Genomic DNA, 24,495 nt, shown 5'->3' with positions numbered 1-24,495 from the left:
CACCAGGTTTCAATGTGCTTATTGACTTACATGTATATGCTCACTCTATTGTTTGCATAAAAATCATGTTTGTTAAAAAATGAGCAGCCTTGACATTTTACGGTCTAAGAGTATTTCAAAACATTTGAGCTTGAACCAGCCTATTGACGGCTCAAATATGAATAATCATACGTGTATTGCTGTTTTTCACTCCAATACTAAGTCAGATGAGTCAGCTTCTGACATGGCTGCTAATGTCTTGTGACAGATGAACTCTCTTGTGCTTGTCTCTAGGATGTTTTGGGAAGCGAAGCAGCCATTGTCTGAGATAGATATCAGTACAGCAGCAGGATCAGAGACAAGTGGAGAGGGGGCAGGGAGAGCCTGCAGGTTTATGGGTACTGCTGTGATGGTGTTTCTGTGCCACAGGGCAGGCGTTGGAACAGAGCAAGGCACACTGCCAAAAGATAGAACTCGTATTTGTACCCCCTGCTTAGGCCAACCATCCAGTAAGTGCCCTGAAGAGACGGGGTTCCTGATGAAATGAACAAAAAAGGAAATATACTATACGGCAACATATTTTCCTGACATATAACACACACCCTCAGGTCGTGGTATTTAGGTTAACCTAAGCCAGAATTGTTGTCATGAAATATAAAGTTTTATTTCAAGCTCTGTCAAGCTAGATCAATTGTGTTATTGCTCTATCTGCTCTGGAATTGACCTCTGGGGTAGTTTGACAGGTTGGTGATGATGGGGAAGGGAACGGCTTTTTAACATGCACCACAAGACCTGTTTGACCTTCATTATCCACAGCCAGATAGCAGCCCTGCAAAGCAAGCGTATCTGTGGAATGTTTATCAGCCAGCTGTGTCAAACTAAATCTGCTACATCAGATACATTTAAAATGAGAACATTCAGTCTGTCAAGGGGCAAAAACTGAAGGACGACGAGGGAACGTGAAAAACACCAATATCATCAACGGAGGAAATTGTAAACATTAAAAGCTTGAGACTATAAAAGAGACGTAGTGGTAGGTTACCACAACACTATTGATTACACTGATGCAGGTTGTGATAGCGTTACAGAAGCCATAACTCTGATTTTTCTTTTGATGCATAATAGGCCTACAGTACAAGTCAAGCTGACTATCAAGTGCTTCATACTGGATGGACTTTTGACTGGCATGTGGCATGGGCTGACATATAAAACAGGTTTTCTGTCAGGGGTCTGACAAAATGGTTTGCAATTTCAATTTTCATACCATCACTATTAACGGTCAAGTCTTGTCCTCGGGCATGCTGAAATGGTGGAATCTACCAATCGGGTTGTAAGATTCGGAGTGCTGTATGTCAACATTGGTTAAAACCATGAGGAGCAGCTAAAAGGACATCCTTGTGAAATCAATAGGTTTAGTGCCGTTGATAAACTATCAATACGTATTTTAGTATTTTACTGTCAACACTGAATGAATTAAAAGCTCAAATATCGAATTGTTTAATGTATCAAGCAGGTTAGGCGTCATCAGTACTTACAGTTGAAGTCGGAAGTTTACATACACTTAGGTTGGAGTCATTAAACTCATTTTTCAACCACTCCACAAATGTCTTGTTAACAAACTATAGTTTTGGCAAGTCGGTTAGGACATCTACTTTGTGCATGACACAAGTCATTTTTGCAACAATTGTTTACAGACAGATTATTTCACTTATAATTCACTGTATCAAAATTCCAGTGGGTCAGAAGTTTACATTCACTAAAATGACTGTGCCTTTAAACAGCTTGGAAAATTCCAGAAAATGTCATTGCTATAGAAGCTTCTGATAGCCTAATTGACATCATTTGAGTCAATTGGAGGTGTACCTGTGGATGTATTTCAAGGCCTACCTTCAAACTCAGTGCCTCTTTGCTTGAAATCATGGGAAAATCTAAAGAAATCAGCCAAGACCTCAGAAAAAAAATTGTAGACCTCCAGAAGTCTGGTTCATCCTTGGGAGCAGAACTGAAAAAGCGTGTACGAGCAAGGAGGCCTACAAACCTGATTCAGTTACATCAGCTCTGTCAGGAGGAATGGGCCAAAATTCACCCAACTTATTGTGGGAAGCTTATGGAAGGCTACCTGAGACATTTGACCCAAGTTAAACAATTTAAAGGCAATGCTACCAAATACTAATTGAGTGTATGTACACTTCTGACCCACTGGGAATGTGATGAAAGAAATAGAAGCTGAAATAAGTAATTATCTCTGCTATTATTCTGACATTTCATATTCTTAAAACAAAGTGGTGATCCTAACTGATCTAAGACAGTGAAGTTTTACTAGGATTAAATGTCATGTATTGTGAAATACTGAGTTTAAGTGTATTTGGGTAAGGTGTATGTAAACTTCCGACTTCAACTGTACTTGTCGATCTTACCATTGTAATAGCTAGCTAACTTGTTCATGTGAGAGATTCAAATACAAACTGAAGCGAGAGAGCGGGGTGTAGTCTATATTTTTATGTGGCTGATATGTAATTGTCCACAGAAATCAGAGGCCTAGGTATTTAGCCAATCTGCAGCAGGCAGCGAGGCCAGCTTGACTCCTCCCATCTCTTCGCCTGAACTCTGGTATTGCCCTGAGGGTCTGGGTACCACCACCCAGGCATGTCACTCCCTCTCTCACACTCCTCTACAGATCATCCAGCTGGAAAGAGACAGGGCCAAGGCATGGGACAGGGTCAGCATCCCTCTCCAAAAATACCTTTAGATTAGAACACTCATGGGCTCCATGCAATGTCAACATAGAGCTTTTGCTGTTGAGTTTTATTGAATTGAAGCTGCACTTGAGTTTTTGCATTTCTTTCTGGGTCATTCCACGAAATGAGTGCCTTTTGCGTCCTTTTGATATTTTAAGTCGAAATTGTGCACAAATATTGAATTAGAAAAACCTGTTACTAAATGAGTTGCCCTTTAATATAGACTACATGGAAAATGCAATTAAATCTGATATTGTTATGTGAATAAAATTCTGCTTTTTGTCCCTTTGTGCATCCTCTGTGACTTCTAGGAAGATTTTAACCCTAATATTTTCCTAAGTTTTCACCATCAATGCAAAGCCCTAGTTTAAATTTTTTTTAAAGTAATTTCTGAAGATTACAGATGATTTAATGTGATGAGTGATTAATTTTAAGGTAAATTAAACTTTTTAAGGTCAACCCTGTTATGTTAACAGAACTCCCATTTTAATATGGTGAAACATTGAACATCTAATAGTCAAATAATAGTGTAAAAGTATGCAGGTGTGCTGGTTCTACTCTTTTCGACATTTTCTGGTGTTTTGTGGTCGAAGACCGAGCGGGTCGAGCATTACAGGTCAACTCTGTTACTCATAGATATACAGGCTAGAAATGTTATGCAGAGAAGCTTTCATTCCCCCTGTCACAAGGGATATATGGCTGATTTAAGATGAAATCATCAATCCTGTTACTGTCAACCCTGTTACTTTATTTGGCACTTAATAGGCACTGACTGTAGTAATTTGTTTATTTAAGATGAGATGGGACAATTTTGGTGAAATAAAAAGTTACACTACTCAAAAGGCACTTAATTAGTGAAACGACCCATCTGTATTACCAAGATATTGCCAAAAGCCCTCTGTTGGCTACTCCAAGGACAACATTTTATGTTGTGGCTGTTATTACTTTGGCCCTGTTCCTATACACCACAATCTAGCACAAGTCAGCACGTAAGTAGCTGCTTTTTCATAAATGTCAGCGATACATGCATCATTCTGTGTTGTTTACCAATGAAAACACCTCATTTGAAATGTCATGGCAATTAAGTCTGAGCTAATTAATTATGTTGCCCCCCTATTTCCTCTAGCCAAGCCAGCCCCCAAAGTAGACCATGGATCACAAGCACCCTCCCACTGGGCACACACTGGCCGAATCAACGTTGTTTCCACGTCATTTCAATGAAATGACGTGTAAACCAATGTGGAATAGACAATGAATTGAGATCTGTGCCCAGTGAGCTGGTCTCATACCCAGGGGCCAGACAGACAGTACCCAGACAAGATCTCTCAGAAGGGCTAGGCCAGACAGACAGTACCCAGACAAGATCTCTCAGAAGGGCTAGGCCAGACAGGCACAGTGTTCCCCTGCCAGTGGGAGTTACACAGTAGAACGAGTGACAGATTGACAGATTGAGAAATAATTAGAATATTGTACTCAGCCCATTGGCTGAGTTGGCAGTTGACGGTAGGTCTTTGATTTTGTTGTTGTCTGCTGCTTCTCTCTACCCCTAAACCTTTATTGGTTGGTTAGTGACTTGTTACACTCCAAAGGGTATGGTATTTGGGTATTTCAAACCCATTTCCGCGGACTATTTTGTCAACATTATTTTGGCACTGTACCATAGCTTTTCAATGTTTTGACACTTGCCATTTTGTAGTACAGTGCCTTCTGGAAGTATTCACACCCATTGACTTCTTACACATTCTGTTGTGTCACAGCCTGAGATTCTGTGTCACTGACCTACACACAATACCCCATAATGTCGAAGTGGTATTATGTTTTTAGAAATGTTTGCAAATGAATTAAAAATGAGGGTTAGGGTTAGCTGAAATGGTTAGGTTTAGCTGAAATGTTGTGTCAATAAATATTCAACCCTTTCTTGTAGCAAGCCTAAATAGGAGTAAAAATGTGTTTAACAAGTCATATAAGTTGCATGGACTCACTCTCTGTGCAATAATAGTGTTTAACGTGATTTTTGAATGACTACCTCATCTCTGTACCCCACACATACAATTATCTGTAAGGTCCCTCAGTCAAGCAGTGAATTTCAAACCAGATTCAACCACAAAGATCAGGGAGGTTTTCCATTGCCTTGCAAAGAAGGGCACCTATCGGTAGATGGGTATAAATTTAAAAAGCAGACATTAAATATCCCTTTGAGCATGGTATTAATTACACTTGATGGTGAGGCCAATGGTGACTTTAAAACAGTTGCAGAGTTTAATAGCTGTGATGAGAGAAAATGTAGGATGGATCAACAACATTGTCGTTACTTCACAATGCTAACCTAAATGACAGAGTGAAAAGAAGGATGCCAGTACAGAATACAAATATTCCAAAACAAGCATCCTGTTTGCGGTAAGGCACTAAAGTAAAACTGCAAAAAATCTGGCAAAAAAATTAACTACCACTATTCATATTTTCAAACGACACCGATGGTTCTGCTCACACTGCCCTACCCTGTGATCTGACCTCTTTCTCCCCTCTCTCTCCAGATGAAATCTCGCGTCTTGTGACGGCCGGCCGCCCAACAACCTGCCCGCTTGACCCTATCCCCTCCTCTCTTCTCCAGACCATTTCCGGAGACCTTCTCCCTTACCTCACCTCGCTCATCAACTCATCCCTGACCGCTGGCTACGTCCCTTCCGTCTTCAAGAGAGCGAGAGTTGCACCCCTTCTGAAAAAACCTACACTCGATCCCTCCGATGTCAACAACTACAGACCAGTATCCCTTCTTTCTTTTCTCTCCAAAACTCTTGAACGTGCCGTCCTTGGCCAGCTCTCCCGCTATCTCTCTCAGAATGACCTTCTTGATCCAAATCAGTCAGGTTTCAAGACTAGTCATTCAACTGAGACTGCTCTTCTCTGTATCACGGAGGCGCTCCGCACTGCTAAAGCTAACTCTCTCTCCTCTGCTCTCATCCTTCTAGACCTATCGGCTGCCTCCGATACTGTGAACCATCAGATCCTCCACTCCACCCTCTCCGAGTTGGGCATCTTCGGCGCGGCCCACGCTTGGATTGCGTCCTACCTGACAGGTCGCTCCTACCAGGTGGCGTGGCGAGAATCTGTCTCCTCACCAAATCAAATCAAATCAAATCAAATTGTATTTGTCACATACACATGGTTAGCAGATGTTAAATGCGAGTGTAGCGAAATGCTTGTGCTTCTAGTTCCGACAATGCAGTGATAACCAACAAGTAATCTAACTAACAATTCCAAAACTACTGTCTTATATACAGTGTAAGGGGATAAGGAACATGTACATAAGGATATATGAATGAGTGATGGTACAGAGCAGTATACAGTAGATGGTATCGAGTACAGTATATACATATGAGATGAGTGTGTAGACAAAGTAAACAAGTGGCATAGTTAAAGTGGCTAGTGATACATGTGTTACATAAGGATGCAGTCGATGATGTAGAGTACAGTATATACATATGCATATGAGATGAATAATGTAGGGTAAGTAACATTATATAAGGTAGCATTGTTTAAAGTGGCTAGTGATATATTTACATCATTTCCCATCAATTCCCATTATTAAAATGGCTGGAGTTGGGTCAGTGTCAATGACAGTGTGTTGGCAGCAGCCACTCAATGTTAGTGGTGGCTGTTTAACAGTCTGATGGCCTTGAGATAGAAGCTGTTTTTCAGTCTCTCGGTCCCAGCTTTGATGCACCTGTACTGACCTCGCCTTCTGGATGATAGCGGGGTGAACAGGCAGTGGTTCGGGTGGTTGTTGTCCTTGATGATCTTTATGGCCTTCCTGTAACAACGGGTGGTGTAGGTGTCCTGGAGGGCAGGTAGTTTGCCCCCGGTGATGCGTTGTGCAGTCCTCACTACCCTCTGGAGAGCCTTACGGTTGAGGGCGGAGCAGTTGCCGTACCAGGCGGTGATACAGCCCGCCAGGATGCTCTCGATTGTGCATCTGTAGAAGTTTGTGAGTGCTTTTGGTGACAAGCCGAATTTCTTCAGCCTCCTGAGGTTGAATAGGCGCTGCTGCGCCTTCTTCACGACGCTGTCAGTGTGAGTGGACCAATTCAGTTTGTCTGTGATGTGTAGGCCGAGGAACTTAAAACTAGCTACCCTCTCCACTACTGTTCCATCGATGTGGATAGGGGGGGTGTTCCCTCTGCTATTTCCTGAAGTCCACAATCATCTCCTTAGTTTTGTTGACGTTGAGTGTGAGGTTATTTTCCTGACACCACACTCCGAGGGCCCTCACCTCCTCCCTGTAGGCCGTCTCGTCGTTGTTGGTAATCAAGCCTACCACTGTTGTGTCGTCCGCAAACTTGATGATTGAGTTGGAGGCGTGCGTGGCCACGCAGTCGTGGGTGAACAGGGAGTACAGGAGAGGGCTCAGAACGCACCCATGTGGGGCCCCCCGTGTTGAGGATCAGCGGGGAGGAGATGTTGTTGCCTACCCTCACCACCTGGGGGCGGCCCGTCAGGAAGTCCAGTACCCAGTTGCACAGGGCGGGGTCGAGACCCAGGGTCTCGAGCTTGATGACGAGCTTGGAGGGTACTATGGTGTTGAATGCCGAGCTGTAGTCGATGAACAGCATTCTCACATAGGTATTCCTCTTGTCCAGGTGGGTTAGGGCAGTGTGCAGTGTGGTTGAGATTGCATCGTCTGTGGACCTATTTGGGCGGTAAGCAAATTGGAGTGGGTCTAGGGTGTCAGGTAGGGTGGAGGTGATATGGTCCTTGACTAGTCTCTCAAAGCACTTCAGGATGACGGAAGTGAGTGCTACGGGGCGGTAGTCGTTTAGCTCAGTTACCTTAGCTTTCTTGGGAACAGGAACAATGGTGGCCCTCTTGAAGCATGTGGGAACAGCAGACTGGTATAGGGATTGATTGAATATGTCCGTAAACACACCGGCCAGCTGGTCTGCGCATGCTCTGAGGGCGCGGCTGGGGATGCCGTCTGGGCCTGCAGCCTTGCGAGGGTTAACACGTTTAAATGTCTTACTCACCTCGGCTGCAGTGAAGGAGAGACCGCATGTTTCCGTTGCAGGCCGTGTCAGTGGCACTGTATTGTCCTCAAAGCGGGCAAAAAAGTTATTTAGTCTGCCTGGGATTTCATCTTGTAGTCCGTGATTGACTGTAGACCCTGCCACATGCCTCTTGTGTCTGAGCCATTGAATTGAGATTCCACTTTGTCTCTGTACTGACGCTTAGCTTGTTTAATAGCCTTGCGGAGGGAATAGCTGCACTGTTTGTATTCAGTCATGTTGCCAGACACCTTGCCCTGATTAAAAGCAGTGGTTCGCGCTTTCAGTTTCACGCGAATGCTGCCATCAATCCACGGTTTCTGGTTAGGGAATGTTTTTATCGTTGATATGGGAACGACATCTTCGACGCACGTTCTAATGAACTCGCACACCGAATCAGCGTATTCGTCAATATTCCCATCTGACGCAATACGAAACATGTCCCAGTCCACGTGATGGAAGCAGTCTTAGAGTGTAGAGTCAGTTTGGTCTGACCAGCGTTGGACAGACCTCAGCGTGGGAGCCTCTTGTTTTAATTTCTGCCTGTAGGCAGGGATCAGCAAAATGGAGTCGTGGTCAGCTTTTCCGAAAGGGGGGCGGGGCAGGGCCTTATATGCGTCGCGGAAGTTAGAGTAACAATGATCCAAGGTTTTACCACCCCTGGTTGCGCAATCGATATGCTGATAAAATTTAGGGAGTCTTGTTTTCAGATTGGCTTTGTTAAAATCCCCAGCTACAATGAATGCAGCCTCCGGATAAATATTTTCCAGTTTGCAAAGAGTTAAATAAAGTTCGTTCAGAGCCATCGATGTGTCTGCTTGGGGGGGGATATATACGGCTGTGATTATAATCGAAGAGAATTCTCTTGGAAGATAATGCAGTCTACATTTGATTGTGAGGAATTCTAAATCAGGTGAACAGAAGGATTTGAGTTCCTGTATGTTTCCTTCATCACACCATGTCCCATTAGTCATGAGGCATACGCCCCCGCCACTCTTCTTACCAGAGAGATGTTTGTTTCTGTCCGCGCGATGCGTGGAGAAACCCGTTGGCTGCACCGCCCTGGATAGCGTCTTCCCAGTAAGCCATGTTTCCGTAAAGCAGAGAACGTTGCAGTCTCTGATGTCCCTCTGGAATGCCACCCTTGCTCGGATTTCATCAACCTTGTTGTCGAGAGACTGGACATTGGCAAGAAGAATACTGGGAAGTGGTGCGCGATGTGCCCTTTTTCGGAGTCTGACCAGAACACCGCCGCGTTTCCCTCTTTTTCGGAGTCGTTTCCTTGGGTCGCTGCATGCGATCCATTCCGTTGTCCTGTTTGTAAGGCAGAACACAGGATCCGCGTCGCGGAAAACATATTCTTGGTCGTACTGATGGTGAGTTGACGCTGATCTTATATTCAGTAGTTCTTCTCGACTGTATGTAATGAAACCTAAGATGACCTGGGGTACTAATGTAAGAAATAACACGTAACACGCTCTCACCACTGGTGTCCCCCAGGGCTCTGTTCTAGGCCCTCTCCTATTCTCGCTATACACCAAGTCACTTGGCTCTGTCATAACCTCACATGGTCTCTCCTATCATTGCTATGCAGACAACACACAATTAATCTTCTCCTTTCCCCCTTCTGATGACCAGGTGGCGAATCGCATCTCTGCATGTCTGGCAGACATATTATTATTATTTATATCAGTGTGGATAACGGATCACCACCTCAAGCTGAACCTCGGCAAGACGGAGCTGCTCTTCCTCCCGGGGAAGGACTGCCCGTTCCATGATCTCGCCATCACGGTTGACAACTCCATTGTGTCCTCCTCCCAGAGCGCTAAGAACCTTGGCGTGATCCTGGACAACACCCTGTCGTTCTCAACTAACATCAAGGCGGTGGCCCGTTCCTGTAGGTTCATGCTCTACAACATCCGCAGAGTACAACCCTGCCTCACACAGGAAGCGGCGCAGGTCCTAATCCAGGCACTTGTCATCTCCCGTCTGGATTACTGCAACTCGCTGTTGGCTGGGCTCCCTGCCTGTGCCATTAAACCCCTACAACTCATCCAGAACGCCGCAGCCCGTCTGGTGTTCAACCTTCCCAAGTTCTCTCACGTCACCCCGCTCCTCCGCTCTCTCCACTGGCTTCCAGTTGAAGCTCGCATCCGCTACAAGACCATGGTGCTTGCCTACGGAGCTGTGAGGGGAACGGCACCTCAGTACCTCCAGGCTCTGATCAGGCCCTACACCCAAACAAGGGCACTGCATTCATCCACCTCTGGCCTGCTCACCTCCCTACCACTGAGGAAGTACAGTTCCCGCTCAGCCCAGTCAAAACTGTTCGCTGCTCTGGCCCCCCAATGGTGGAACAAACTCCCTCACGACGCCAGGACAGCGGAGTCAATCACCACCTTCCGGAGACACCTGAAACCCCACCTCTTTAAGGAATACCTAGGATAGGATAAAGTAATCCTTCTCACCCCCCCCCCCTTAAAAGATCTAGATGCACTATTGTAAAGTGGCTGTTCCACTGGATGTCATAAGGTGAATGCACCAATTTGTAAGTCGCTCTGGATAAGAGCGTCTGCTAAATGACTTAAATGTAAATGTAAATATTTCCAAGCATGGTGGAGGCTGCTTCATGTTATGGGTGTGCTTGCCATCGGTAACAATTAGGGAGATTTGTGGAATAAAAAGACATGGAATAGAGCTAAACACAGGAAAAATCCTAGAGGAAAACCTGGTTCAGTCTGCTTTCAAACAGACACTGGGAGACAAATGCACCTCTCAGCAGGATAATAAACTAAAACACAAGGCCAAATATACCCTGGAGTTGCTTACCAAGAGGATACTGAATATTACTGAGTGTCCTAGTTACAGTTATGACTTAAGTCAGCTTGAAAATCTATGGCAAGAATTGAAAGTGGCTGTCTAGAAATGATCAACAACCAACTTGACAGCTTGAAGAATTTTAAAAAGAATGTGCAAATATTGTACAATCCACGTGCTAAGATTTTCGAGACTTACCCAAAAGGATCCTCAGCTGTAATCTCTGCCAACGGTGATTCTAACGTGTATTGACTCAGGCGTGTGAATACTTATGCAATATATTTCTGTATTTTATTTTCAATACATTTGTAAACATTTCTAAAAACATGTTGCCGTTATGGGGAATTGTGTGTAGACGAGTGAGAGTAAAAAATGATGAATACTTTCTGAAGGCACTGTAAATCCAAGACGTCTAACCCAGTTTGAAAAAGTTTCAGACGAAGCCTCTTCTCATGACAAGCCTTGTTTGGTTCAATGGACAAGCCTCCCTGTGTCACCATCTTTACAGTTAGATGCCAGTCTGAGAGTGGCTCTAGATAGCAAAGGCTACTGTCCCACTTTTAGCATGTCAGCTCTCTTACTATTCGAACGGACCTGTCACAATGGCATGTTGTCTCACCGCAGGTCCTGACTCTGTTTGAAACGTTGGGGTTTGTTGCCGAGTAACTACGGCTGTCATTAATAACAAAGGAAGAAGATTCTTCACTTGACAAACTTATCACATTTCATTCAAATTCAGAATGATGAGCATGTTTTCTGCCAGATCTGCTGATCGATATAAAAAAAATGTCAATATTCATCACCCTTGAATTCTGCATCTGTGTGTGTTTTACATAATCTATTCATTGCAGATAGCAAGTGTAAAATGAACCCAAACCCTTCTGACAGAAAGGTCAGACTGATCTGAAACTCAGTTTATGTATCATGTTTGTTACAGGATGGTATATTTTAGAATAGGATATGTCTGTAGAATATACGTATAGTAATTATAGTATAGCACGTGAATGACAGTAAATAGACTGTATCCATTGAATTGATACCATGTGTTTTAGGAGAGGATCACAGCAGCCTGCCTGGTTCTGATGACGTATGATGCTGAGGGTTGCTCTATTCATATTTCATACTGTAGATATGGCCCAGATATTTGATGCAACACTGGGCTTTGAATAGACCATGTCATCTAGGTCTTTTAATATACAGTACCAATGAAGCATGCATATTTGGCGACTGCTTTCTTTTATGATAAAGGAAACATCTAGGTTGGAAATATATTTTAAATAAAAAAATAATCCAGTGAGTTTGTGTCCAGTAAGAGACCACGAGGGGTTAAATGCGGAAGACACATTTCAGTTGAATACTTTCCGTTGGACAACTGACTAGGAATCCCCCTTTCCTTTCCCTTTCCCAGTACATTCAGATGAGTATTTATTCGCTGGTTGCCACTGATGCAACTGATTCAAGAGGCCAGTGGAGTTGTATGATTGCTCCTGTCATAAACAAATTAACCTTGGAAATCATTAGGAGGAATTAATGATGGAATTCCGAGCTAGGCATAGCTATCCATTTGACAGAGTGCCTGGTCAAATCAATAAGAGTAGACAGCAGTAATTAAATTGTGGTTGCATAGGGAGGGATGTCTCCTCCACAGAACAGGAGTCTCTCTTGAATAACTAATATGCTTACTGCTGAAAGATTTTAACAGCAACTTATGGTGGAGTAATTGAAAGTGGGAATTCCACATGATAAACATGAATATGTGTGAGAATTCATTGCTGCAGACAGTTATGGATAATGTACCTTTTCAGTTACTTCAAATCAAGAGGTGAGGGCTAAAGGTAGGAAGCACAGCTATAAAACATGGGTGAGATAATGTGGGGGCTGTCCCTAGTTCTGTGAGGTGGCCCTTATTTCATCATGGCAAAAGTTAAACAGCTCACAGCAGCCCTCCTATTTAATGAGTTCCATCTAATGAGAAGAAATACATTGTTGAGGTTCTCTACTACAGTAGTGTTGGTACCCGGGATCAGAAACCATCCCGGGCATTGCAAACACACCGGCCCATTTTTCCCTTGTGGCCACCAAACAGGCAATTGTTTTCTAGAGGCCCCGTTGTTATCCAAATAAACATTATGCACAAAAAAAGCTGCAATTCAGACAGGCCCACTGGGCCAAAGATGGACCAACTCATCTGACATTTGTCCAAACTGCATTTAGGAAAGTCTGTTTCTGGTTGGTACGGAGTGAGCCATTCCTCCACAGTGTGTTGTGTTTATGATGTGACAGGTGAGCTAGGAGATGATCCAGCACCAGGTGACAGCTAGCCTGACAACTCACACTAAATTCTCTCGCTGCTCTGTCGTTCGCTACATACTTTAGTCTGAGACTGCCATCATTGAAGTTCTTTATGGTGATGAGGTGCACGGAAGGCATTGTCAGGGATTGGATTGTCTCTAACCAATCAGAGTATCAAAGCCAATGACTCATTGTATAACCCATCGAAGCAGGCTTGAAAATAAACGCCTGAAACTAAATCCCCTACATCTTGACAAGATGGGAAGAAAACTTGCACAGGAGGTTTTCTTCTGCACTGTTTAACCAATCCAGTAAATGTGGAGGAGGAGTTAAGATGGAGTGTTGCCTTCTGAATGTCCAAAAGAGGAAGCCACGCCACAGGCTCTCTTTCATTTCCCCTGAAAACCAGAACATCTAGTTGTTGTGGACTTGGCAGAGGCTACGCATTTCCAAACCGCTGCTTTACCTACGTGTGTTCTGGCTCTGGCCCAACCCATCGGTTTCTGGACCAATCAGACGGCCCCGAATGTGTTCACATTCGGTGAAGGGTTGGGGAGGTACTCAGATCCAGACTCATTGCGGAGAAGAAACTAACGTCTGTGGGTGTGGCGTAGCATTTGGCCAGAGCAAGGAGTCTGAGTTGCCAGGTAAGGTGACAGCACCATCATTCTGGCCTAGTCACCCATAAATGGTGTGGCTGTGGCAGTCAGAGAGAGAGAGAGAGAGAGAGAGAGAGAGAGAGAGAGAGAGAGATAGATGGCCACAGGTACACAACACTGGCCAGTGGTGGAAGGAGATGTGTGACGCTCATCTTCACGTCAGTGGGGCTTGAAATGGGATCTGCCAAACACTAGCAGTTCGAGTCACGCCAAGGTATTTATCCTCCCCTGCACCACTAATGACAGATGGTCACATCTTTGAAGATTTACCATGCGTCGCAGATTGGCTGCCTGGGAGGGAGGCTACGGTTGACATTCGGGGCCCCTAGGTGCCGCAGTGCCACTGTATAAGCCATTATGAGTGTGTTATAGTGTTTAGGAATATAGAGCTATAGAGTTGTCCTCTTTCCCCCATCTTCTCATTCTCACTCCTCTGTAGCGTCACCTGTCTGTCAATCAGTCATGGCATGGATAGATTTTTCTTTGTGACAGGGTCCATATTTATATCTGGATGCTCTCCACCTCTCACACAGGCACACGATTTATTAACTATTTCCCTCATTTTAGACAGCTAATACAATCAATCTCTCAGTTTTAAATCGCAAATAATAATATTTTAGTGTCACTGTTCAGCATTTCAACAAAATACCATTGAATTAAGGTTGTGGTCGTGTTTTGAGGTTGTGCAGTTATATAGCGTGGTCGTCCTCTGGCCATGCGTGCAGCCAAGCTGCGAGGAGGGCGTGTCAAAATCACAGCGGTTGTGCGGCTGTGCTTCAAATAGCCTATGGTGCGGTCAAGGCATAGCCTGTTATAACTGCGGAGATCATTCATTAAAATCGCAGTCAATGACAGTGTCGGGACCCTCTAGTAATAAATGACGGGATTGCTTACCGGCGTATTCTGTATGAGGGTAGCAGTAGGCTACAGTATGAAAGTGAGTTGACGCGGAAGCTGTCCATGGTGCTGAACCGTTGTACGCACTGTACCAGAATACCCAGATGAGAAATAGGCTACATATGTGAATAGTGGGATAATTGACTTCTTAACCACAAATCAACACTTTCTAGTGGGTGCGTGCGTCACTGCTCCAGTTATTTATAGCTATTGTATTATTTCATATTGGCAGCAGGAGAGCCCTATTCCCTCCCCACTGGGCACAGACGTCAGTTCAACGTCTAGTTTTTATTTACATTTGGTTGAGTTGTCAACTAACATGAATTCAACGTGATTTAGGTTCAAGGTTGGGTGAAAAAAATACAAAATTCTCTGAAGTTGATGACTTTTTGCAAATCCAATCAGTTTTCCACATTGATTCAACGTTTAAATTATGTGGATTCAACGTTGATTCAACCAGTTTTTGCCTAGTGGGTCTGGATTAGGTTAATAGCCTATTGTATTTTGCTCATCGTTGGTCAAGCATAACCTACCTGAAATATTGGCAAAGACCTTCGATTCATTTTATTGAAGTGCTTTGGAATATATATATATAGCCTATTTATATATATTTTTTTAAATTAGCCTATACATTTGGTTTAATTAGGCCTATCAAGAGTGAATTGCAATATGCAGTAGCTCTATTGTGGCTATTTAGGAGAAATGTGAGGTGAGGAGCGACTGAGGAAGAGTTGCGAAGCAATGATGTCATAGTTTCAAGTATGTGCCATGGGAGAGCATATGGTTCGTACCCGCTGCCGAGCGGTAGGGTTGCTTTGTTATGAACAGGCGGCGCTGTAGCTGGCGGAAGAGGAGGTCGCCCAGCCCAGTATCTCTTCGCCTGGAACACAGAAGCCGAGGGGGAGACAAGAAAACGGGAGGAGAAAAGACGGTGTTGGCTGGAGGAGAAAGAAAAAGCTACGATAATGGCCGCTAAATCTGATGGGGTATTGAAAATGAGAAAGAGCGATGTAGCGTTCACGCCTTTGCAGAATTCGGACCACTCAGGCTCAGTACAAGGACTCGTTCCAGGATCGCAGCCGGATTCGGGAACCGGGGATGGGGAATTCGTGAATGGGGAATCGCGGTGCTGTGGTTCTAATTCGACATGTCTTCGCCTTGGCAGAGAGCAGCAAACAAAATACACGATATGGGACTGTCTATGGATCCTCGCTGCAGTGGTTGTGTATTTCGCCGATGTAGGCACCGACATTTGGCTTTCTGTCGACTATTACCTCCGTCGCGACTACTGGTGGTTCGGGCTCACGCTATTTTTTGTTGTGCTAGGGTCGTTCTCCGTCCAAGTCTTTAGTTTTCGGTGGTTCGTCCACGATTTCAGCACCGACGAGGGCTCCAATGCCGCCGGTGCGACAAACTGCTCATCCCACATGGACGGGAAGCTGCTGAGCGGTTCGGCTTCTCATGGAGATGTGGGCGCCCAACCGTCCACACCTCAAAGACAGGCGTCCACCGCGAGCAAGAGCAACACCACAACCAACAGCAACAGCAGCACGGCAACCCCGACTAATAAGAAAAGGTCGGCGTCCTGTTCAGTATTCATATGGTCTGCGCAATCCGTCACCCACATCTTGCAGCTTGGACAGATATGGAGGTAAGTGTTAAATATGCTCTTTGGAATGAAGAGAGTTGCAGCCCATTAGCCTACGTGTGTTAACTTCTGACTGCACGTACCTCATAGCCCACACTTAGCTCCCATCATACCCTAGAGGGTCTACTGTTATTAATTATTAGGCACTAACTGCCATAGAACGTACAACATTTCAGGTTTTACGCGCACTGCAAAGCATTTTGAGTAGCATACCCTGAGTAGCTTCTTGGTGGGTTATAGGTGTTACATCTTAAATAAGCAATCATAGGGAGAGAAAATAATCTGTCGCAAAACAAAATGGTATCATGTTTCATGATGTGATATCCATGTGAATGTGTTTGGTCCAATGGCGAGCTCGACGTTGTGCATGTTCAATTGAATTCCTCACACCATACAGTATAGGGCTAGATGTATGTAGCCCAGCTTAGCATACAAATGGGAAACTCTTTACAACTAGGCCTATTATTTACAAACAAGTACATTATGTGTGAGGAATGAAACAGTAATAAACCACATTGTTCTCCCTAAATTAAGAATATATCAAATATGTATCGGAGACATTTGGGTTCTGAACGGTGTGTGTGTGTGTGTGTGTGTGTGTGTGTGTGTGTGTGTGTGTGTGTGTGTGTGTGTGTGTGTGTGTGTGTGTGTGTGTGTGTGTGTGTGTGTGTGTGTGTGTGTGTGTGTGTGTGTGTGTGTGTGGTCGGTCCAGGGCGTCAATACACAGTCTTTTTTTGCCCACATCAAGTTCAAAATCTATTGATAGAAACATATACTGAGGCATGATATTGAATACAATCACATTGCAAATCCATTATTAATGACATTGAGCTTTTAACAAGAATTTATTGAATTAAATACAGGGGGCGTAACAAGCTATTAATGGATATTGCTTCCATTCTCAATTCAATTTCTCTCTGGTGCCATCCTATTTTTGTATCCATTCTGTTCCAGTCACACACATGTTATCTGCCACTGGGCTAATTTAATGTGGGTGTGTTCGCACATGCATTATTATTTGCATGTGATATTATGTTTTATTGATTTCCTGTTTATCTCCTGGCCATGCATGATAAGGGCATCACATCATCTACGATAATGTACATTTCATGGGGGCTTGCACCCTTGACTCCTTATGTAACTCTTTGACACTGCCACACTTCAGCACTTGAGCATTTAGGGAAAGGGGAAATTCAGTAGTACAACTGAATGCCTTCAACTGAAATGTGTCTTCCGCATTTAACCCAACCCCTCTGAATCAGAGAGGTGCGGGAGGGCTGCCTTAATTGACACCCACTGCGCCCGGGGAACAGTGGGTTAACTCCCTCGCTCAGGGGCAGAACGACATGTTTTTTACCTTGTCAGCTCAGGGATTTGATCCAGCAACCTTTCGGCTCTAACCGCTAGGCAACCTGCCGCCCCATTTAGTTTCATCATTGTTATGTCACATTGTCTGGTGCATTGAGAATACTGTAGATCTGACTCCACCAGGGTGTGTATCCTCAGAGAGTAGACAGGGTATTGTTGAGACACGGCAGTGAGCACAGTAGTCTGGGGAAATCAGGCAAAGTTGAGGGTGGCATCCCAAATGGCACCCTATTCTTTATGTAGTGCACTACTTTGGACCACAAGCCCTGGTCAAAGTAGTGCCATATATAGGTAAGGGGGTGCCATTTGAGACACAGACAAGGTTTTATAAATGGCTGAGTGTTAATGAAGTTCATCAGACCCCATGTGAGCCATGTTGGTTCCTGACAACGGTTATGACATGACATCATCACCATGTATATTATTAGCACGATGACTCTGTAATTGTTTGTCCAAACAGGTTTCCATCAGATATTTCTCCAAACACTCACATTGGAAATGGTTTATGGTTTGAATAATTCAGTTATTTCTGAATTATAAGTAACCTTTTTTCAAATGCATTTTCTGTATTAGTTTCCTCTTATTTCACACACACAATGTAAAGTTTTCAGTAAAGTTTTGCCCTTTCAATTGCAGCTGTGGGGTTAATAATATGTCTGTCAAACCTCCCCCTAACTGTTTGTATTTATTATGGATCCCCATTAACTGCTGACAAGGCAGCAGCTACTCTTCCTGGGGTCCAGCGAAATGAAGGCAGTTTTATACAATTTTAAAAACATTACGATACATTCACAGATTTCACAACACACCGTGTGCCCTCAGGCCCCTACTTCAACACTAGCACATATCAACAGTACTAAGTGTATGTGTGTATAGTGCATATGTTATCGTGTGTGTATGCAGGTGTCTGTGCCTATGCTTGTGTTGCTTCACAGTCGCTGCTGTTCCATGAGGTGTTTTCTATCTATTTAAATATTATTTTACTGCTTGCATCAGTTACTTGATGTGGAATAGAGTTCCATGTAGTCATGGCTCTATATAGTACTGTGCGCCTACCATAGTCTGTTCTGGACTTGGGGACTGTAAAGAGACCTGTTGTAGCATGTTTTGCGGGGTATGCATGGGTGTCTGAGATGTGTGACAGTAGTTTAGACAGACAGCTCGGTGCATTCAACATGTCAATATTGCTCATAAAACAAGTAGCGATGAAGTCAATCTCTCCTCCACTTTGAGCCAGGAGAGATTGACATACATATCATTAACATTAGCTCTTTGTGTACATCCAAGCGCCAGCTATGCTGTCCGTTTTTGTGGCACCTGACCACACGACTGAACAGTAGTCAAGGTGCGACAAAACTAGCGCCTGTAGGACCTGCCTTGTTGATATTGTTGTTTAGAAGGCAGAGCATCTCTTTATTATGGACAGACGTCTCCCCCTCTTAGCTACTACTGCATCAATATGTTTTGACCATGATAGTTTACAATCTAGGGTTACTCTAAGCAGTTTAGTCAATTCCACATTATTTATTACAAGATTTAGTTGAGTGAATGTTAGTGAATGATTTGTCCCAAATACAATGCTTTTAGTTTTTAGAAATATTTAGGACTAACTTATTCCTTGCCACCCACTCTGAAACTAACTGCAGCTCTTTGTTAAGTGTTGCAGTCATTTCAGTCACTGTAGTAGCTGACGTGTATGGTGTTGAGTCATCCGCATACATAGACACTCTGGCTTTACTCAAAGTCAGTGGCATGTTGTTAGTAAAAAAATAAAAATAAAGCAAGGGGCCAAAAACAGCTGTCCTGGGGAATTCCTGGTTCAACCTGGATTATGTTTGAGAGGCTTCCATTAAAGAACACCCTCTGTGTTCTGTTAGACAAGTAACTATTCATCCGCATTATAGTAGGGGGTGTAAAGCCATAACACATGCGTTTTTCCAGCAGCAGACTATGATCGATAATGTAAAAAGCTGTACTGAAGTCTAACAAGACAGCCCCCACAATCATTATCATAAATGTATCATTAGTAGTACAGATGTTTGTTGTATACGTCACATCTTTGGATTGACACTTACAGTTACCAGTCAAAAGTTTGGACACGCCTATGTAACGGATGTGAAACGCCTAGCTTAGTTAGCGGTGCGCGCTAAATAGCGTTTCAATCGGTTACGTCACTTGCTCTGAGACCTTGAAGTAGTAGTTCCCCTTGCTCTGCAAGGGCCGCGGCTTTTGTGGAGCGATGGGTAACGATGCTTCGAGGGTGACTATTGTCGATGTGTGCAGAGGGTCCCTGGTTCGCGCCCGGGTATGGGCGAGGGGACGGACGTAAAGTTATTCTGTTACACCTACTCATTCAAGGATTTTTCTTTATTTTTACCATTTTCTACATTGTAGAATAATAGTGAAGACATAAAAACTATGAAATATCATATGGAATCATGTAGTAACCAAAATCGTTTTACACAAATCAAAATATATTTTATATTTGAGATTCTTCAAAGTAGCCACCATTTGCCTTGACAGCTTTGCATTCTTGGCATTCTCTCAACCAGCTTCACCTGGAATGCTTTTCCAACAGGAGTTTACGAACATGCTGTGCACTTGTTGGCTGCTTTTCCTTCACTTTGCGGTCCAACTAATCTCAAACCATCTCAATTGGGTTGAGGTCGGTGATTGTGGAGACCAGGTCACCTGATGCAGCACTCCATCACTCTCCTTCTTGGTCAAATTGCTCTTACACAGCCTGAAGGTGTGTTGGGTTATTGTCCTGTTGAAAAAAAAACGATAGTCCCACTAAGCGCGAACCAGATGGGATGGCGTATCACTGCAGAATGCTGTGGTAGCCATGCTGGTAAATAAATCACTGGCAGTGTCACCAGCAAAGCACCCCCACACCATCACACCTCCTCCTCCATGGTTTACGGTGGGAACTACACAGCCGTTCTACTCTGTGTCTCACAAAGACAGAGCGGTTGGAACCAAAAATCTCAAATTCAGACTCATCAGACCACAGGACAGATTTCCACCGGTCTAATGTCCATTGTTCGTGTTTCGTGGCCCAAGCAAGTCTCTTATTATTGTTGTCTTTTAGTAGTGGTTTCTTTGCAGCAATTTGACCATGAAGGCCTGATTCACGCAGTCTCCTCTGAACAGTTGATGTTGAGATGTGTGTGTTACTTGAACTCTGAAGCATTTATTTGGGCTGCAATTTCTGAGGTGCAGTTAACTCGAATGAACTTATCCTCTGCAGGTAACTCTGGGTCTTCCTTTCCTGTGGCGGTCCTCTTGAGAGCCAGTTTGATCATTGCGCTTGATGGTTTTTGCAACTGCACTTGAAGAAACTTTCAAAGTTCTTTGAACTTGGTATTTGGATTTGGTCTTTTACCAAATAGGGCTATCTTCTGTATACCACCCCTACCTTGTAACAACACAATTGATTGGCTCAAATGCATTAAGAAGGAACAAATTCCACAAATTAGTTTTTAGCAAAGCACACCTGTTAATTGAAATGCATTCCAGGTGACTACCTCATGAAGCTGGTTGAAGGAATGCAAAGAGTGTGCAAAGCTGTCCTCAAGGCAAAGGGTGGCTACTTCAAAGAATCTCAAATATAAAATATATTTTGATTTGTTTAACACTTTTTTGGTAACACATGACTCCATATGTGTTATTTCATAGTTTTGATATCTTCACTATTATTCTACTATGTAGAAAATAATAAAAATAATGAAACCCAGGAATGAATGTGTGTACTGTATTTAACAATGGAATACACCTGATTGCATGTCAAATGAGCAGCCAGGCAGCCTCAGTGTATACAGTATATACAGTGCATTCGGAAAGTATTCAGACCCCTTGACCTTTTCCACATTTTGTTACTTTATGGCCTTGTTCTAAAATGGATTAAATGTTTTTTTCCTCATCAATCCACACACTATAATGACAAAGTGAAAACGGATTTATAGAGATTTTTGCAAATGTATTAAAAATAAACAGCTACCTTTTTTACATAAGTATTCAGACCCTTTGCTATGAGACTCGTAATAGAGCTCGGGTGCATTCTGTTTCCATTGATCATCCTTGATGTTTCTACAACTTGATTGGAGTCCACATGTGGTAAATTCAATTGATTGGACATGATTTGGAACGGCTCAAACCTGTCTATATAAGGTCCCACAGTTGACAGTGTATGTCAGAGCAAAAACCAAGATGTGAGGTCAAATGAATTGTCCGTAGAGGATTGTGTCGAGGCACAGATCTGGGGAAAGGTACCAAAACATTTCTGCAGCATTAAAGGTCCCCAGGAACACATTTGCCTCCATCATTCTTAAATGGAAGAAGTTTGGAACCACCAAGACTCTTCCTAGAGCTGGCCGCACAGCCAAACTGAGCAAGCGAGGGAGAAGGGCCTTGGTCAGGGAGGTGACCAAGAACCTCATGTTCACTGACAGCTCCAGAGTTCCTCTGTGGAGATGGGAGAATTTTCCAGATGGACAACCATTTCTGTAGCACTCCACCAATCAGGCCTTTATTCCAGATGGAAGCCACTCCTTAAAGGAACATGAAGCCCGCTTGGAGTTTGCCAAAAGGCAGCTAAAGACTCTCAGACCACGAGAAAAAAAGATTCTCTGGTCTAATGAAACCAAGATTGAACTCTTTGGCCTGAATGCCAAGCGTCACATCTGGAGGAAACCTGTCACCATCCCTATGGTGAAGCATGGTGGTGGCAGCATCATGCTGTGGGGATGTTTTTCAGCGGCAGGGACTGGGAGACTAGTCAGGATCGAGGGAAAGATGAACGTAGCAAAGTACAGAGAGATACTTGATGAAAACCTGCCCCAGAGCTCTCAGGACCTCAGACTGGGGCGACGGTTCTACTTCCAACAGGAAAATGACCCTAAGCACAGAGCCAAGACACCGCAGGAGTGGCTTCGAGTCACTGAATGTCCTTGAGTGGCCCAGCCAGAGCCCAGACTTAAGCCCGATCGAACATCTCTGGAGAGACCTGAATATAGCTGTGCAGCAACACTCCCCATCCAACCTGACAGAGCTTGAGTTGATCTGCAGAGAAGAATGAGAGAAACTCCCCAAATACAGGTGTGCCAAGCTTGTAGTGTCATACCCAAGAAGACTCATGACTGTAATCGCTGCCAAACCTTTTTTTGCTTCATCATTATGGGGTATTGTGTGTAGATGGATGAGAAGTAAAAACGATTTAATACATTTTAGAACAAGGCTAGAACGTAACAATATGGAATAAGTCATTCTGAATACTTTCCGAATGCACTGTGTCCTTTTTTAGTGTATCTGTACTTTACTATTTCTATTTTTGATGACTTTGTTTTACTCCACTACATTGGTGGAGTAAAACTCCACTACTCCTCTACATTACTAAAGAAAATAGTCTGCCACATACATTTCCCCTGACACCCAAAAGTACTCGTTACATTTCCAATGCTTAGCAGGACAGGAAAATGGCCCAATTCACACACTTATCAAGAGAAAATCCCTGGTCATCCATGCTGCCCTGATCTGGCCGATTCACTAAACACGTGCTTCTTTTGTAAATGATTGTGGAAGTGTTGGAGTCTGCCCCTGGCTATCCGTCAATTAAAACAACAAGTAAATCATGGCGTCTGGTTTGCTTAATATAAGGAATGTGAAATGATTTTTACTTTTGATACTTATGTACATTTAAAACCAAATACTGTTTTTCTTTTTACTCGAGTAGTATTTTACTGGGTGACTTTTACTTGAGTCATTTTCGATTAAGGTATCTTTTACTTTTACTCAAGTAAAAGTAACCGTTGAGGTTTTGCTCCAGATCCTCTTGTGCCACCACCCACATTCTTCTACGATAGCTCACTGGCAGTTGGATTCGGAACACAGAATGTAAGCACAGAATTCACTGGCGCTGGAAGAAAACATCTAGAGCTCTGCTTTCTGGTCACGCCCAGTGTCCATGTTCTCTCTCACTACTGTAGAAGTGCACTATCTCTGGAAGATTGAGCATCATCAGAGTGATCATATAACGGTTGTATAGTTTAACGAGTCAATGGGCCAGGCTTTTGCTATACAACTAACTTCATGAGTCAGTCCCTTATGTATAGAGCTTGTAGAGAGCTATTATGTACATTGCAATGTATACAGTACAACACTCTTTATTGAATCCAATGCATTCTCTAGCTGCATCCTCATTTTGTCAACCATTGTGTTCATACTGAATCCTGTCATGGAGATGATGCCTCTCCTTCGATACGTCCCAAATGTCACCATATTCCTTATGTAATGCACTACTACCCTATGAGCAAAAGTAGTGCAGTATAGTAATAGGGAGCCATTTGGGACGCAGACCTTGTCTTGTGTGTGAAGTATCATTCTTAGGACGCCATGTATAAGTGATTTATGGTAGCATCAGTGCATCTTCAATCTGTAGTAATGACTACATTTTGTGTAGGATGATGCTGGTAGGCTATTTTGTATTTGGAAGACTGTCATATTTCTCATCTGTGCATAGTATGCATCACAGGTTGTAGTTTCAAGTTCTGGTCACAGAGAATGAGGCATTTTTGCTGTTGATTTATTTTTGGGGTACAATTGTCAACACTTTCACATAGTTCTGAATTGAAACACGTACGTAGTCTTCAATGGTAATAGTTTTCATGTTTTGATTGGTTAACAGTCCCCTGTTCGTCAGGGGCGCTGTGCGAGTTATTTAAGAACTATTCAAAGAGGTAGGGTTTCAGACTTTTCTGAAGATGGGCAGGAACTCTGTCATCTTGACTTTAAGGGGGAAGCTTGTTCCACCATTGGGGTGCCAGGATAAAGAAGAGCTGTGACTGGGTTGGGAGCTGCCCTCCTGTAGAGGTGAGAGGGCTAAGAGACCAGATGTGGCGGAACAGAGTGCACGTGTTGGGATGTAGGGTTTGAGCATACCCTGAAGGTAAGGAGGGTCAGTTCCCGTTGCTGGTCCATAGGCAAGCACCAGGGTCTTGAAGATGATGCGAGCTTTGGCTGGAAGCCAGTGGAGTGTGCAGAGGAGCGGAGTGAATATAGGA

The 24,495-nt window shown here is 43.7% G+C and overlaps 1 protein-coding gene across 1 annotated transcript in view; it reads left to right on the top strand.

Moving 5' to 3' along the window:
• The first annotated feature begins 15,200 nt into the window (after window positions 1–15,200).
• LOC124009140 (XK-related protein 4-like) overlaps window positions 15,201–24,495 on the top strand; it is a 72,640-nt gene continuing 63,345 nt past the window's right edge. Inside the window, exon 1 of the mRNA XM_046320650.1 lies at window positions 15,201–16,072. Within this exon, the coding sequence (XP_046176606.1) occupies window positions 15,387–16,072 (686 nt within the window). The 5' untranslated portion in view covers window positions 15,201–15,386. The remainder of the gene's footprint in view (window positions 16,073–24,495) is intronic.

This window comes from Oncorhynchus gorbuscha, linkage group LG22 (genome assembly GCF_021184085.1).
Source record: "Oncorhynchus gorbuscha isolate QuinsamMale2020 ecotype Even-year linkage group LG22, OgorEven_v1.0, whole genome shotgun sequence".
In the NCBI taxonomy this organism is placed as follows: Eukaryota; Metazoa; Chordata; class Actinopteri; order Salmoniformes; family Salmonidae; genus Oncorhynchus; species Oncorhynchus gorbuscha.
This window is presented reverse-complemented; position numbering and strand designations above follow the sequence as displayed.